Consider the following 18,472-nt stretch of genomic DNA (forward strand, 5'->3'; position numbering starts at 1 on the left):
CAGTTTCTAAATAAGTTATTATTGCAATTTGTTTTTTAGTACCTGAGCAGCATACAGTTGTTTGTTAGGGCAGAAGACTTGCAGACTTGTAGTTGGTGAAAGTTGTAAAGCTGTTTGGATTTTATGTACACTATAGACACAATAGAATGCATAATGCAAAACATTTCAGTTTTGAATTGCACATATATACAGTGTTTAGACTGAGGGGAACCTTTTCTATTTTGGTCTATGACTGTAGAATATATACAAGAAAAAATTGTTTATCACTATACATGAAACCCTTTGCATAACTTAAATTTATTTTAAATTGTTTGTGAGGAGTGCTGGAACCAGAAAAAGAGTAGTTATGTGTAAACCTTTTTATTTAGGCCTACCGTTTCTGTGAACTTAGAAAACAGTATTTGAATACTTTTAGCAAGCTAGTTAGGTCTAACAATACCTAAAGTATATGCATAAAATAGTGTGGGTGTGTTTGAAATGTTGGCAAATGCATTATAATGACACTCTTAAAATTACAGCTCCCTCTGTATTGCAGAATAATCATAATTAGTTCATGGAATGGCTATTGCTTATCTTGAAATAAAGCTAGGGAAAAGTGTTCAGCTAGAGGATAAATACGCTTTTGGGAAAAATGAGCACAAACTAGTGAGTAGTTATGAGACTTGAATTTATTAGCAGGTGGAAATGTAAATGTAAACTGAAACAGATACATGGATAGTCTGAATTACTTCTGGGTTATCTTATGTGCAGTAAAAGCAACCCTGCAGATTTGTGTATTTCAAGTTGAAGCCAGCACTGTTCATTGTATAAGGGGATATAATTTGTGGAAGCATCTATATATGCTAGATGTAGACAAATGTGTGAATCTTTTTCTGCTTAGTGTCATGCTTTCAATGAGTGCATCCAGTGTTTCAGCTTCAAAGAAAATTTAACAGTATAGCTGATTCTGCACAATTGTCAGAACCAACACTTGGGGTTGAAGGCTATTTGAAAGATATTTTAAATCAGTCTGGTGACTTTTGTGCTTTATTAATATCACCACCCATTACCACCACAGAGGAGATAAAAGACAGAGCACACCCCTTTTCTCACTTCTTTTCAGTTGCCTGAGTCAGAGAAACCCATCGCTTGAGTCCTGTCTGTCAGTTGGCCACAATTCATCCCTGTTGTTTTGTTGTTACTTCATCTTTTTTCCTTTCACCCAAAAAACATATTTTGGAGGTTCTTAAAATTGTTTTGAGGGGCTTCATGCTTATTGCACCCGCTCATTTCTGTTCTCAGCTAGTCTTCATGGCACTGACATTTTGCATTGCAAGAGGCAGAGTATTCTCCTCCTGAATGATCTTATATAAAAGCCTTGCTTTATTCCTTTCTATGACTTGGGTGAAGACTGTACACTTTCTTCATGATGCCTTAGTTCAAATCACCAGGTTTTTATAGCTGTCCCTTTTTTTCTGCCTTTGGATTCCCATAGGAGTCCCTATTCAGGGAATCCCATGTGTCTGATAAATGTAACATTTGGTCATTTTAAGCTGAGGAGAAGGAATGAGCATGAAGGAAAGCTATGCATGTTCCTACTTGATAAGTCCCTTGGATCTTTCCTTGACTTGCTTTTGCATGCTTGCACCACATCCTCACAACACCTGTCATCCTTGCTATTGCTGTGTTGCTTAGCACCAATTTTGCTGTTCTGGAACAAGGTTAAAAAGGAATTCCTCTTCAGCATCTTCATATAGAGCTCTGTGCTGGCTGTGGCCATTCATGCTGATCAAGGAATGCACCCCCTCCCCATCAGAGGAAAGCCAGTACTGCTCTGACATGTTCCAAGACTTTCCAGTTGTGTAAATATCTGGAGGAGGATAACAGGGGTTCCTCATCTATCTTCTCAAGACCTCAGGGAGATCCCTCTCAAGAGAGTGCTTACATAAACTATAGACAGACATTTAGTTTCTCCAGGGAGCCTTTTTGTGCTCTCAGGAGAAACCATGAATGTACAGAAGTTCACAATTTTTCTCCCAGAGTAGAAGATTCTACTCTGTGAGAAAAATAACTTGGGAACAACCTGAATGAAGTGACTCCCAAGAGACTTTCTCAGGAGCCTGAAAGCATGTATAGGCAGGGGTTGAAAAGAAGCTACAGAGCAGTTCTCCAGAATCCCAGTGTGTTTTGCTCCCTTTGTATCCTCCAGGGCCAGGGAGAGCACATGTCACTCTTAGCCAAACAGGGAGCAAAACATTGCCTAAGTACTTGGTGGGCATGTTCTGCTCCTGGATTTTTCAGTGGTTCAGGGGCCACTCAGGACAGACCAGAACCAGCCAATCCACCCCTGTATCCAGGTAACCGTAGCCCCAACTGCAACACCTAAGTGCTGGGAAGTTCAGGTCTGGCCCAAGTACAGACGAGCTGGGCTGAGCAGAGCACATAAGGATCCCTGGGTCCCCAGGCAGCACTGGCTTCTGCCTTGCCTTCAGGTCCTTATGTACCACACTTCAATGTGGCATGCTCTGCTTTCCATTCCACCACTGAAAATGACCTTGTTCTAGTCCTGTCATTCCAATTTTCTAGGACTTCACAGGAAGCCACTGTATTTGGCACCACAGTGTCCATACCTATCTGGACTAACCCAAACAGGAATTTCTTACCTGTGCTAGTGTTTGTCATTTTTCTTAAAAATGCATGGAATTCCTTTACTTACTCCATCTCCTTTCCTGTTTGCAGTGGCAGTAGCCCACATAGTGAGATACCAGGTTGGCCCTAAGAGATGAGTTGGATTAGACCTCTGTGACAAGAGTTCCTATTCCATGCGACTTCACATTGTCTAATCTTCTGTCTTGATTTGCTGTCTTTCAGTTCCAAAGAGTCCTTTCTTTCATGCATACAAGATGAAAGGCTTGTGTCCAAAACTGTCCTGTGAGCTGCCTTAGATAGTAGCATGGTGTGCCCTGGCTGCTGCTCTAATCCTGAGAGGGATTCTGGGCTCCCAGAGGAAATTCAAACAACAGTGGGAGAACTCTTTTGAGGGGAGAACTCCCTTTTGAGAACTTCAACTGTTCTTCCTTCTACTGTAGAAGACTGCCCATTCATTGAAGGTCTTAAAAGCTATTTGGTATTTACTTGGTCATCTTGTTCTCCTCCCATCCCAGCCTTGAGTTCCACTTGCATAGGTACTTTCCTTTGGATCTATCCTTCTTCCCAGTACCTGCATCTTATCCACTGCTCACTGGTTTGAGTTTCCAAAACAAAAAAAGGCAGAGAATGCACAAGCACTGCTGTTCCAGACCCACCCACCCATTGTGACCACTTGGAGAAGTAGGGGCTTGGATAGTATATCCAGGAGATGCTTTCTGCCCTTCTTGCCTCTGTTTCATGGCTGCTTGACTGTTTTTTTTTTCTTGGTTTGGAAGAGAATTATTATAGGTCAGAGGGTTGTAGCTGCATTTGGGTGTGTCATAACTGGCTGCTCTTTCTGTCCCATTTTGGACTATGTGTCTTTTTCATTAGGATGGGACATTGCTGTTTTCTTTGGGTTCAGTACAATGTGTTCCATTGCGACTGAGAGAAAAAGTGTTCTACAGACCATGACAGAGAGACCTAGACATACTAGCAGCTATTATTCCATCTTTGGGCAAGGGTACTGGCTAGCATCTCTCAGCCTGAGAACTGCTAATTTCCACATTGCCAAATGGACTGTTTGTTTATTTGTAGCCTAGGACCATTTGCAGTATTGTGTCTTTCTCTTCTTGAGAGCCATGGTGGAAGCTGCATACTCCAGGAAATTGGGGTTTGCAGTCTTCCCTTCCCTGGACTAATGGGTTATGAAAAATCCTCCAGCAGATCATGTATTGGCCAGTCTTGGAATGACCACAGACCTTTTCTAGTTATTGGATGTCCTGGTAAGTTACCAAAAATCAATTTTGACTGTGGTTGAATCATTGGCTTTTACAATGTTGAAATGTTTCATAGTGTGTCAAGGCACAGTACTGGCAAAGCCACTCAGGAAATTTAGGAAGCATTTCCTTACCTTGAGGAGCCTGATCTTTGAGCTTGAAAAGTACCCAAGAACCTGGAAAATGTTGCCTGAATTACATTTATTGTACTGAGAACCTTGACAAGATTAACCTCTCAAAACTCTGAAGTGGACAGAAAAAACTGTTGTGGGGTGTCCTATCCTTTATTCCTTCAGTTTGCGTTAAAATCCACCCGTATATACGAATACTTGCTTTTGTGGATTGGAGTATACCTTAAAGTCCAGTTACTGGTAAGTAACTCTTTTCTGTTGATCCACATTGCTATGGAAAACATATCTACTTCTGTAGATCCTAATACATAGTAACTGCTGCTTATTATAAGCGGGGTTACATCTCTTGAAATTCAGGTCACAGAAGTATTAGCAAAATAAAATACATAAGTCTAATGATTGAAGTGCTCTTTGGCCACATTGATGTTAGTGAGCCAAAACATATATTCAACCCATCTTTCAAATACCTCCTTTGCTGAAGCCAATGAAATGTAATGGAATGATACCTTCAAGTGCGTGCGTGTGTGTGTGAGTGAGTGAGAGAGAGAGAGAAGTTGTTTCAAAATCAGGCTTCTAGCAAATCATGTATCCACTGCTATCCGGGGGGTGCGGGAGAAACAAAACTTTAAGTTTTGGTCTCATATTCACAGTTAATTCCTTGAATACATAATCTTAATTTTCACTTCAGTGGAAATCTGGTAAGTTGTTTAACAGCAGTCCAGAACGGAGTCCCAAGTAATAGAAATAAAAATAAAAAATTCATTTAGATTTTATATATTTTGAGTTCCATGGTTTGTCCCATTAACTTGAAGGAATAAAAATAGTTCAGTGGATTAGAGGGGCTATATAGTATGTAAGAACCTCTGTGCAGAAATATATGGCTTGTGAACTTAAATAAATTATTGTGACCATTATTTTGCCCTATCATTTAAAACCCCAAAATCTGTCAAGCAAAAATGAGAATGAACTAAAATTAATTATTAAATCACTTTCATATGTAAGTAAATATTTGAGCATTCCTTAAATGGCTTTTTAAAAATATGAGTTCTTAACTTGTAATACAGTTGACATTTTGTCTCCTTATGCCTTTAAATTACAGTTCTGGGGTAAAATAAAAAGTTGTATAATGATCTCATTTAATTTCTCTTCTTTACTTTGTTTTAGGTTTCTCTTATTTTCCACTTTACAGTTTCTTTTAGCTTTTGCTTTGAGGTGACTGCTTTCATAGGCTTTATTTAGTTTCTTTATTTACAAAGAGCTGAATTGCCCACATGTCTTATAGTAATTAATTCCAGGGTCATATAAATAAAGTTATAAGTGTGATGCAACATGTTCAGATCTTCTCAGGAGCTTATTAACTGTGTAAGTCTCTCATTTGAGGAAGCACAGGATGAAGTTGAGTTACTTGCACTCTATTCCTTAATGTGCTATGCTTTCCATTAGGGTTCTGGACCTGCCCGTACATGTTTATTCTGATTAGATTTATAGTTAATATAAAAATAACTAATTTAAAATACAGTAGACTGGGTCTTGGTAAAAGGAAATACATTTCATTGTAAATTTAAAAGTGCAAAGCTGGAGTTTTTGTCCTCCAGTTGTTGTTTCTTGCTAATTAGAAAAATTAGAAAAATGTAAACATAAGGTGTTCTTACTGCTGGTGAAAATATCTTGGTAATATTTAAATACATCTAAAATTAAGATTATTGCTGCGATTTGAAGGGGGCAAAGCACTAAAATGTCTTTCAGTCTAGGCAGCTAAAATATTGTCATGCTTTATTTCAGCAACATCAAATAAAAACGAATTAAAACAATTCCTACTGCTAATGCAGAACAGAAATGAAATTAGTCCTTTATGAGGTATTATAGAAAACTGAGAACTTGATTGTTGCTGCATAAGGAAAAGAAAAGTGGGAACTTGGGTATTCAAATTTGAACTCGTTTAATTGGTAGAATTGCATTATGGGTAGAAGTCGTGTTTTTAGATCAGTTCCTGTTCTGAATCATGTAGATATATAGTCTTTTTAAGGTGGTGTTAACACTATGCTTATTTATATAGATGTGTTTATTTTTCTTAAGGCAAAGGTCTGTAATTTATAGAATGGCTTTCTATAGGATATCTTATGTTTAAGAACTCTATCTCCTACAGCCTTTTTTGAATGTTTTTGTCTTGTAATTGAGTACTGTCTTGTCCTTGGTTAAAGGACAGATAATATAAACTAGTCATTTTTTTGTACTTTCGCATGAACTGTATGTTTGTTTCATATACTTTCTTATGCTTCTCTTTTTCAAAGTAAATCCTAATGCTTGCATCAAAGTTTGCGCTTTTAATGAAGCAATGTGAAATTAGTTTTCTCTGGACCTTTTCCTTTTCCATTAGGCTTCCCTTTGATTTATGTAGAGCTTGGACTGTTTAATTTTTACATGTACCCCTTGCATCACTTTGACTTTTGATTTTCTCTATTATATTCCTTAATCTTTACCTAATGTACCTTGATGTTGTAATCATTTTATGACTGACATTTTGCCTTGAGTGTCACAGGCCAGCTAGGCGCTGTGAATGTATCAGCCGTTAGGCTGCTGGGTTCGGGATCAAGGAGACGAGTCGGGAGTGAAGTAAAGGCAAATTTATTTATAGCTTAGCATACAACAATTAACAGAACGGTTAATCCAATCAACAGATAGTATAGTAATAAAGAGCTAATAGCGAATGATAACAACAGATAGAATGACAAAGAGTTCCCACATGGGGTTGGCAACTTATCGGCAGTCTCTCTATGCCAGGTGCACGCCAAGTTGTTCCAGTGAAGTCAGGTGTTCCCGATCAACGATGTCCCGACGGGTCATTGGGAAGGTCCCTTGGTCAGGATCCAGTCCTCACTCGCTGCTTTGACTCTCTTAATCAGCCTAGCAGCCTCTGGCTTTTATCTCTCTAAAGAATTTGCTATCCTTGATCTGCTTAATTACTCACTCAGTCAGTGGAACTGCTAGTTGTTGAAGTTCATTATCATCTCAGGGAACAGTTTTCCCCAAATAATTTTCTGAAGAAACCACCTCTTATCTTAAAGTGCGTGTCTGGGTGTGTTTGAGTTATCCGAAAGGTAGAGAAACACAAAGTGGAGACTGTGGGTTTGCTTATATCAGGGGCGGGCAAAATATGGGCCGGATCCGGCCCATGGGCCCCCTAAAAAAATTAGAAAATTAATATTCATCTGCCCTTGGTTCCTGTAAAAAATGACAGGAACCAAGGGCAGCAGAACCCAGAAGAAGCCCAGCAGGCTCCCACAACAGCAGGGCCCGCAGGGCATTTTTACCCCCCACCATGCTCAGCATCACCTTGTAACCTAGCCCTACTGCCAGCCTGATGAAGTGGAGTTCATAGGCTCATCTCTGGAAAGTGTTTTGTAAGTTTCGTTCGAGGATCCCGACTGAGAGGTTGGAGGGAGAGTGGTTTTTTTATGAGAAATGTGCCCCCACAGGTAATTGTGTATTCCTGTCTTTGATAGATTTCCAGTGTGCGTTCATTCTAGTGTGCAGTTGTTGTTTGGTCTCTGCTGCGTATTTTCCATCAGGGCATTTGGTGCATTGGATGAGAGATATTACGTTTCTGGAGGTGCAGCTGAAAGATCCAGGAATGCTGATGGCTCTGTTGTGGGGTGTAGTAATTGTGGGAGTGGTGGAGATGTGTTGGTAGGTTTTGCATTTCTTGTCATGACATGGTCTGGATCCATTTGATGTATTCTGGGCTTGAGGAAGTGTGCTTTTGGTGATGAGGTTAGCGAGGTTTGGTGCTTGTTTGAAGGCTAGGATAAGTGGCTCTGGGAAGATCTTTGTAAGGATAGGGTCTCTTTCTAGTATGGGTTGCAACTGTTTGAGGATTTTCTGTACATGTTCGAGGGAGGGGTGATATGTCATAACCAGTGGTGTGTGATTTGCAGGTTTTTTTCTTCTGTACTGCAGCAGTTCTTCACGTGGTATCCGGGTGGCTCTTTCAAATGTGCGATCTATCTCTCTGGAGGAGTGTCCTTGTTGGGTGAAAGCCTTTTTAAGATCGGTGAGGTGGCAATCCCCGGTGTTCTCTTCAGTGCAAATTTGGTGATATCTGAGGGCTTGGCTGTATATCACAGCTTTTTTGGTGTGTTTAGGGTGATTGCTGGTTCTGTGCAGATATGTATGTTGGTCTGTGAGTTTCTTGTATAATGTGGTCTGTATTTTATCATTCTGGATACTGATCATCGTGTGTTAAAGGTGATGTTGGTGCTGGAGCATTCTAGAGAAAGTTGGACGGAGGGACGGTGATTGTTGAATTTCTGATGGAACTCAATCAGAGACTTTAGGTTTTCAGTCCAAATGATGAAGAAGTCATCGATATATCTTAAGTATAACAAGGGTTTGATGGTGCAGTTCTTGAGGAAGTCTTCTTCCAGGTGGCTCATAAGAAGGTTGGTATATTTTGGGGCCATTTTGGTGCCCATAGCTGTTCCCATTGTCTAGAGAAAGTGTTGGTTATTAAAAGTGAAATTGTGTGTGAGGATGAAGTGTACAAGGTCAGTAATATCTTTGGGTCTGTAATCTTGTTCCTGTAGATATGTAAGGCAGGCTTGGATGCCATCCTGCTGTGGGATGTTGGTATATAGGCTGGTAATGTTTCTGATGGCTAGGAGGGTGTTGCTGGGAAGGTGGTCTGTGTTTTTAAGTTTCTGTAGAAAGTCTGTAGTGTCTTGGACAAAACTTGTTCTGTGGGTGACGAGCAGTTTTAGGAGTGATTCAGTGAAACCTGATATTTCCTCAGGGTCCCATGGTTGGATATGATAGGTCTGCCAGGGTTCCCTTGTTTGTAGATTTTAGGGAGCATGCAAAAAGTCCTTGGGTTAGGTAGTGGGGGATCAAGGTCTGTAGTTTTTCTTGTAATCTTGATGGAAATGATTTGATGGTATTGTTGAGTTTCTTGGTGAAAAGGGGAGTAGGATCTTGTTGTAGTTCTTTGTAGTAGGTGGTGTCAGAGAGCTTTTTGTTGGCTTCCTTTATGTAGTCTTCATGGTTTAGGATGACTATGGCGCCTCCTTTATCTGCTGGTTTTATTACTATTTTGTGGGGGGAATATGGCATAAAAACCATTGGTTGAATTGAGCTTTCTATGTGTCTTCATGCGACACAAGTTTTGCTCTGAACAGTTTGAGGTGCAGTTTCCTGGAAACCCCTGTACTTATCTCTTTGATACTCAGCAGGCTTCCTGGGCTTAGAAGGGGCTACCAGTCCTGCACATTTTATCTGAATCAGAAAAGAAATGACAAAGTTATAGGCAGTTTCGTGCTTCCCCATTATAACATATGGGCGAAACATCAAAACGGCGTCAAAGCAGCGAAACAGTTTTGATGAAACAAAACAGTGCTTTCGAAACGAAACAAAACTTCTAAACAAAACACTGTCCCATTGAAACAGCGAAACGGAAGTCCAAATGAAATGGTGCATTGATTTTTCTTTTACTTGTCTAGACATAATCGGAGTAGATAAAGTTCCACTTTGTTAGCTTTTTTAAGTTCTTTGTCTGATTAATTAGAAATAAAACTATACTGGAGCTCTTTCAAAAAAAAAAAAGAGTGGAAAGCGAAGGTCTTACGAATTCTGTTTGTTTGAATGAAAAGCTAAGCTTTCTAATTGTAATGTTCTTTCTACCTTAACATGCATCTCAACTAGACCTTCACATAAAATACAAGAAGTCTTACTTAACTTTAATGCTACTTTCACTAGTATCTGAAGAATTTTCACAGTACAAATGAAAAAATATCCTGGAGTTTTGAGTTCTAACACTATTAATGCACCATAAGTAAATAATTTGATTTAATGAAGAAGTGAAGTCAGGGTTAGATACCTTCTTCCTTCTCTAAGAAATGCCATATTTTTCCTGTGTCTTTTTAACTTAGAAGTAGATGCAGGACTAAGAGCTGATAACCATTGTCAAGATTATGTATCTTGATGCATAAATGAAACTTCCATTGTAAGTCTACACTCAGCAGTAAAGGACAAGTAAGCTAGGCCATCTGTTTCTCAGTGAAAAAAAGCAAATCTTCCTCTCTCAATCTTTGACTCTGGTACAAAACATTGGTGGAGGATTAACAGCATTGAAATTATCTGAAAATAATAATCTGATCTGCTTTTACTGTTAACGTTTTCCATGTAGCCAAATGACACTGGTTTAATTAGTGAAGTGAGGTAAAACTTGTGAAACTGTGTGTTGACTTGGAGTTTGGTAGGAGGATCCTGTTTCAGTTTTGCTTAAATTGATTGGGAAATAAATTATTAATTAAATAAATTTAAAATTGAAATTAATTAAAATATGTCATTTAAAGTGAAATACGTTTTGACAGATCAGTTGGCACTAATTTAATAAAACTGTTAAAACTAAGTTTGCATGTAGATGAGACTACTTTCCCTAGCTGGAAGGTGTTTAATACCTGCAGCTCCCACTGATTTCTTTTTGTGCTCAACACTAAAAAAAAAAAAAATCAGGTCATGTGTTAAGATCTTGTATATGACAGGGGTTCTGTCCTCTCCCCACAGCTGGTTCTGAAGTATGGGGTTCCTCATGTGTTACCCCTCCCTTTTCTGCCAAGTGCTCTGTGCCCCGGACTTCAGCAGCAGGTCTGCTTCTGAATTTCTGGCTCCCCCTACCCCCCCCCCCCCCCACCCCCCCCCCCCCCCCCCCGACAGGCCATATGACATGGCTCTCCAGGATGCATCTGGCCCATCAGCTGTATGTTTGTCCCTGCCCTGTATGGATTTTAGTTATCTTTTTTGCCTAACTGTGCTTCTGGGAATATCTTTAAAATATATCAAATCCAAGTTATAACAAATATTTTATCAGACGGAAAATGTGCTGATAGAAATTTGAGCGTTTCAAATCTTGAGTACTTAACACCTTCCAAAAATGAATCCTTTGCTCTTTTTATTTCAGGTTGAGCCGCAAGAAATATCAGAACACAGCTTTTGGGTAAAAGCCAGTGAGACTAAATATGAAAATCCAGATCTTTTGTCAAAACTGAGGCTTACTTTTGGTACACAGATGAAAGGTAAATGACTTCTTCCTTTAATTGGTATCACTTTTATATGCAACTTTAAAAATAAATCCAAGTGAAAGAAATAGAAATCCTTGTTTTTATTAAGTAAATGCAGAAGTCATCATTTTATAGGTAAGGTAATATGGAACTGAATTTATGAACTGTTATGGTATTGCTAGAGCATTTATATGTTTAAATATGCACATTTAGAAATGATCTACACATGGATACTTCAACTGTAGCTTATTTGAACATCTGAGAACAGTAATTTTATAAGTATTATACATTATATTAATTTATTTCCATTATTCATTGGTTTCAAAAGCAAGAAAAATTTGTATTTACTGAGTACTGAAATAGGGAAGATTCTGACTTCAAGAACAAAGTTTCAATTAAAAACACTTTCCAAAAACCCTGAAATCAATTTGTATTGCTCTAACCTCTTCGTATAATCACTTAGAATGATCTTCAGTGTGTAGGGGGGAAGAACCAAGATAAAAATAAGTAAATTATACAGGTTGATCTACCAAGTAATCATTCATAATTATTTTTTTCTAACTTTAATTTCCCTACCCCCTTGTTGTTTCAGTTCCTTGTTCTATGCTGGTTCACATGTTTAGTGATAGTCTTTGCATTTGGTTCAGAAAATCAAATGAGATGTATACATGATTGTTACATAGAAAACAATGTAGTAGAAAAGCAGCAATTTGGCTTTAGAGATTTTCATAGAGTTAAAATAAAATTGGTGCTAGTGGCCTTTAAACAATTTCAGTGCTGCAAAACTAGCTAATTTCTCAAGGATGTACTTATATTTTGTTTATGTGGGATAATTCATGTCAGAATTTCAACTGCAAAAAACCTGAATTATAATTGACTAATAATGGAATCATTTATTATGGTTTTGAATTTTTTATATTATGCTGAAGTTTTGTAAGTTTTAAATATAATTATGTGTATGCTTTAAACTGAAGTTGCTCACAGACTTTTCAAGACTGATAATTAGTTGTGATGAATAATAATGAACAGTCGATCATTATTTAATGCATGGGCCATTTATCCATAGTTCCTATGTCAGGTGCTCATAAAGAACAAGTACTGTTCAGGTATGGTTTAGTAATAACTTACTTTAATTAGTTAATGAGGCAATTCAACAAATTATAGTCCAAAAAGTGCTAAGTGCTAAGTACTAAAAGAATGAATTCCTGCTGTAGCTACAAATCTTCCCCCTCCATTTCTTAACTGGTTAGAATATGTTGCACTGTATCTAGAATAGAAGATTAATAGAGGTCAGATGAATCGAGTGTTCATAGGCTAAATGTGCAGAACTGATTTTAAAGGCAAAACTGCTATTTAGGTTTCTGCTTAGGAAACAGAATGCTTTATTTGGTTATACCATTTTTACTTTGTGGCTGCTTTTGTTTTAAGGCTTTTATGTTGAAAGATATTTTACATTTATACACTTTTCACAATGTATCGTGCTAGGCAATATTGCCACTGGAGGTAATGTTTTTGCTTGTTACTTGAGGCGAGTTTTGCTTTAAACATTATGTACAACTTGACTGCTTTTGTTGCAAATTCATTGAATTGAGTAATAAAAGTCTTCTGATATACTGACCATGATTTAGATTGAATTATGAAGATAAATACATAGCTTGTATTTATCTAGCTCTTTTCTATGCTTAATAGTTTCAGTTAAGATTGTTGAATTTAAAGCATGGTAGCTATTACATTCCTGAATAGTGCTATGTATGGGTGCATATTCTGGTATAATGGCTGCATGTTTATTTGGGATTCTTGTTTCTGTTTATCTTAAACCACCTTTTAAAGTTTGTTGAGATTTGAGACTCTGTTTTAAGTAGTATGCTACTTTTCTTTGAAAAATCTTGGCATGTGGTGGCCACATAAAGACTACAGTGTGGTTTATTTTAGATCTCTAGGTGATATATGCTTTTCCTGATAATTGAACAGGTACTGCCCTTTTATTTATCACCAAATTGAAGAATACTTGGTATTCTCACTGTATGATACTTAACACATTTTTTTAAATGTCTAAATTGAAAGTTTGTTGTTATATTTATATTTTGCTTGCCAGAAAACGTATGTATTTCTTTTCATACACCTTTCATCAAAGGAAATTAATGTTAAGATTATTTTAATGGAATTGTTTATTCCACAGTAAGATGACATAAAAATATGATGGGTCAAATAATCTCTCAGAGGATTTCTGTACAGAAAGTGGTTCCCTCTCCCCCCAGCTTTTTAGCATTATTTATTTACTAGCCAATTGCCCATCAAGAATGACAGGGGGGGGAGGGAGTTGGGATGGAGTGTCGCCACCTAACACACCATGCTGCCACTGTTCTGCCTGTTGCAGGGAGTGGGGTGGGGGAACCAAGGCCAGCACTGCTGGGCTCGGCTCCCCAACCCTCTGCCTGGTCAATGGTGCAGCTTCGGAATTATGACAACACTTCCCCTTGCTTGGAGGACTCTGATTGATTGGCTGTTTCCATCACCCAATCAGAGCATAAATAAAATGTTACAGACAGACTTAGGCTTTTATAATACTAGAATTGACATAGTTGCTCATCAATATGAGAGAGGATGAACTGGAAAATGCTGTTTGAGAGAGGACATTGGGGAATTTTAGAGTATTTCATCAGACACTTGGGAAATACAGGAGAAGGAAAGAAAGTTGTTTTGGATCATTAGGAGGGAAGACTTTGTGTGTGGCTTAATCTTGTTTGCTCTCTCAACCCTTTTTTAAGATGCTGTCTTCCTGTTGGAGATGGTCATAATACAACGTGCTTCTTGTCCTCTACAGAGTTAACATGTTTTATGCTTTGATTCTTTTGTATTTTTCTGAGGAAATCTAGAGAGAGAGAGTTTTTTCTCCATAGTTAACCTTCAGGGACTAGACAAATCTAATCAGAATTCTCAGATTATCTAGGGCTGGCTTGAATATCTTTACTTTTTCCTTATTTCACCAGAACTGGTTCCATACACTTGGCCTTCAGAGTGCTGGCTTCTATGCCTTGATAACAGCAACTTGACAAACTGTTGCCATTTCTACTGGGGAGAATCATGTCTAGGGTCAAATACCAGATATTTTAGTATGGATTTAGCACTTACACTGAGGGATATGAATGTTCTTTCTAATGGTGATTTATCTTCATCACCAAGTGTACTTTGCATTGTAGTTTACAAATCTGAAATTGACCAGAGTGTCTTCAATAGGTTTAGCCAGTGGGTTTATTTTTTCCTTTGACTAAGCAACAAGTACTGTCTTTAAATATAGAGAGCTAAAAGGTCATGTTCCCTTGAGCTCTAGCAATATGGTGTAGAGAGATGCATATAGGATGCGTCTACACGATGTTTACTGCACAGTAGACTAATTAGGTGCACAGTAAATTTTGTGCATCTACACGTGCAGCCTTACTAGGCTGGGGTAAACTTATTTACTCTGCAGCACTTTTATTTGTAAATACAAGTACTCTTCTGTTGGAGTAAAAAAACTCTGCAGCAGCATGTGTGTAAGTACTGCCTTGGCTGGCTGGGATACAAGGGTGCTTCACTATGGGGGCTGCCTGAAGTTCCCTTGTGTCCCAGGCAGCCCCTCCACAGCACTTGATCTGGGGAGGAGCAGCCCTGGCCTGGCAGGCTGACCCCCCCGGAGCCTCTGCCAGCTGGGACTGCTCCAACCCATGCATAAATGCTGACAACCCTCATTGCAAGCATCTTGCTTAATTATATATGTAGCATTGTATGGAATATATTTTTCAGAGTGCTCCTCTAATTATTTTTTCCTACAAAGATCCAGCTAAGCAGCCTATGCTAACAACCTGCAATGTGCTGCAATCCCAGGTGCATGTGTAAATGCTTGCCCAGGAGCAATAAACTGTGGTGCAGTTAGGACCAGAGTTTATTAGATTGCCTTAATATGCATGTGTAGATGTGGCCACAAAATTCCTGATTACATGATCCCTTCTAGTAGTTACTTCATGGTACTATACACATTAGCATAATTTCTTTTTTTATTTGATTGTGGTTTGATATCAATTGAATTGATTTGAGTCCAATGCAAAGAGTATTTGAAGTGATTATTTAGGACAAATATCAACATTACAATAAATGAAAAACTTATGCCAGGCTTTACTTCACTCGCCACTCCAGCAAGAGAAACCCCCCTCTCTCCCCTCTACCACATGCAGCATTATAAATTAGTGTAACTTTAGAAGTGTTTAAATGATTTAGGCCTTAAATGTGCTTAAAGATATTTATCCTTAAATATGTGAGCCTGAGACTATAGCTCCCTATTAGGGCCTGAATGCCTATTGAATTGAAAAGGAATTAAGTACCTAAATAGCTTTTAAGAACTGATAAAAGCTTCCTAACCTCCACTGAAAGATTCATTCTTAATTATTTTTAAATACTTTGACATTTTTACTTGAAGTCTTTGTTAACAATGTTGTTTTCTCGTTCAGATATAGTTGTGAAGGTGTTTCAGTTTGCTAGAGAGATTTTGAAATGTATTCCAATTAAAATGAGGCAATCTGGCAAAAGTCTAAGATTGGTTATTAAGCAGCAAATCAAACAAGTTAAGAAGCAAATCAGTCTTTTAAAATACAGATGCCAGTTGTACACATTGTTAAACTTTGCTGCTCATTTCTATGTGATAAAATTTCCTAAACAGCTTTGTTTGGAAACAGTTATTGTACTGCCTTGTTAATGAATTGGGTAACAGAGTTTTGAAGTGTAACTGTGAACTAATCTTCCTAATGTTTCCCTAATGATAAGAATGGTTATAGGCATAGAATTTAGGAGTATAGAAAATATAATCCAGAGTAGTTAATGCTGTAACTTGTTACTTTTGTTCACTCCCTAAAGGTTTATATTCTCCTTACTTGCTGTATAAATGCTCACTTTTTTAAGCATTCAGTGTTTGAATTGGGGTAAAAGCCCATTTACCTTACATTTAAAATTGGACATTCATGGTAGATGGTAATTGTACATTGATTTTGTGGTTTTACAGGAGGAGCTTAAAATATTGTTGCAGAAACAAATCAGGACATTTGTAGTAATATGAACTATTCCATATTTTAAAATGTTAGAGGGAAACTAAGAATCTGGAGTTCAAAATCCAGTATTCCAGAATTGCAATTTCTTCAGTTCCTTAAAATGGATTTTCAGCTGTGTAAGTTCCTGACCCAAGAGTTGCATATTGGAGATTCATTTCTAGTTCTGTCAGTGTCTGTAGGTATGCTGGTTGCAGATGTTTGGAACTTCAGCCATTAAGCTTCTGTTTTTAAGCTTCTACTTCATACAAAAGTGTCTTGATTTTGAATTCTCACATCTTGCTTGATTATATATGTAGCATTGGATAGGATACATTTTTCTGAGCACTCTTTTTAGTATTTTTTCCTAAAAATTCAGGTAAGCAGCTTATGCGAACAACCCTATTGGCCAACATCTGTTTATTTTTGGCCACTGGCCATAATGATATGTATATATATCATTGCTAAAGGAAGTTTAGTTATGCACACCAATAAAAGCCATTAAAAAACCCCACAAGTCACAAGACAGATGCCAATAGTTAAGACAAAGTAAACCATATATATCTAGATATCTAGGTATAGATATATATTTTTTTACCTTGCCTTGTCAAGGCAAGGTAAAAAAAAAATCTCAGTATAGAGATATATAGAGAGATATCTATCTATCTATCTATCTATAGATATATTTTGTATATAGGTAAAAAATATATATATTATCAGGACACAGTTTTGTGTGTGTGTATGTGGATATATCTAAATTGTGTGTTTGCGTGTTATGTATATATCTAAATTGTGTGTGTGTGTGTATACTCTGTGTGTATGTATAGTGTGTGTGTGTGTGTGTGTAATTTTTACCTTGTCTTGATTATTTGCATCTTTCTTGTGACTTGTGGGGTTTTTTAATGGCTCTTATTGGTGTGCATAACTAAACTTCCTTTAGCAACCATTAGTATCGAAACAAGAGGAAGCTTACAGCTACAACTTTCTCTGTTTGACATCAGATGTCAGAAGAATTGACCTCACAGAAAATTTGAGCATGTTTTCTGGTATAATTATAAATTGTATATATTGTAGAGAACCAGTGTAAACAAGAAGAGAATTTGTAATTCAGATTTACAGATTTTATATGGTTTGGTTTTGTTAAAATTAATCCTGTGAGTTACAGCTGAAAAAGAATACATATGTGCATGAACATGCATGTGTCTCTAATTTGATCTGCCCTATTCTTTTGTGTTGTAAGCATTATTTAGTAACTGATTCATAAAGTCTGGCATCTTGGGTCCATAATTTTCAGGTAACTTGGGTATACTAGATATACTTTATGTACACATTATGTTTTAAAAAGATGCAGGAGAGGAGGGTAGACTTAGGTGAGTGTGATAAGGTACCATGAAGGCTAGGGACAGAAGTTGCACATAAATCTGTTTAAGTGTTCAGAAACCAGTTTAAACATGTAACGGAACAGAAGTTCAGTGCACCTAAAACTTTCAAAATGGCCAAAAGTGGTTTATGATAAACCTGGTTGAATGTAGTATCAGACTTAACTGATTTAAGTTAAACTGGTTTGTGAAACTTCTGTCCTAGACCCCTTCCTGGTTCAAATTAACTCATAGTCCCCCAGCATCTCAGGATGCTTTGCAGCTCTTTGCTGGGCTGCAGTGTCTGCTCGAATGGATCCAAGTTGGCTCTGCCCCTCTGCTCTCGAACCAGAATGCTATTTCTGCTCTGGCTGCCTGAGAAGGGGGTGGGGGTGGGAATTGGCAGCCATGTCTGTTGGGTGGGGGGCAGAGCAGCCCCTCACAGGCTTTTTCTCGACTTGCCGCTTGAGTGGTATGGCCAGATACTGGCCTTGGGCCAGCACGCTAAGGCAGAGAGGAGAGGGGGGTTTCTCTCGCTGGAGTGGTGAGTGGAGAGAAGCCTGGCAGAAGCTGCTGCACCCTTGTCAGACAGACCCCGCCTAGGGTTCCATGTTGGTGGGAGATGGTGTTTAAACTCCCCTCCCTTCTCTCCGCTTCAGTGTGCCGGCCCAGGGCTGGCGTCTGGCCGTGCCCTCACCACTTCTGCTTAAGCGGTGAATGGGGAAAAGCCTGGCAGGTGCTGCTGCTCTCCTTCTCCTCCAGGGACACCCTAGCTGGGGTTTGTGTAGGCCAGGGTTGGGGGGTTCCCCCCCATGATACTCAACAGGTCTGGCCATACCTCCCCCTCCCCTCTGAGCTCCATCAGGAAAGGTGTCCTTAGTCTTCACAGTTCAGACAGCTAAAATCTTGGAGCTGCCACTGGATGAGTGGCTGGCATCTCACAATGTCATCTGGATCCCTTGAGGAGGTCCAGAAGGGGTCTCCTGATGT

At 38.5% G+C, this 18,472-nt stretch overlaps 1 protein-coding gene across 4 annotated transcripts in view; it reads left to right on the forward strand.

Annotated features, from left to right (window-relative positions):
• The window catches only part of DIAPH2 (diaphanous related formin 2), a 768,551-nt gene that overhangs the window by 170,069 nt on the left and 580,010 nt on the right, over positions 1–18,472 (forward strand). For all 4 annotated transcript variants that reach the window (XM_090061442.1, XM_090061443.1, XM_090061444.1 and 1 more), the window contains one exon: positions 10,971–11,085. In XM_090061442.1, coding sequence (XP_089917568.1) covers positions 10,971–11,085 — 115 coding nt within the window. The remainder of the gene's footprint in view (positions 1–10,970; positions 11,086–18,472) is intronic.

Source organism: Crocodylus siamensis, chromosome 8, assembly GCF_052110815.1.
Source record: "Crocodylus siamensis isolate JL-2025a chromosome 8, ASM5211081v1, whole genome shotgun sequence".
Classification (NCBI taxonomy): Eukaryota; Metazoa; Chordata; order Crocodylia; family Crocodylidae; genus Crocodylus; species Crocodylus siamensis.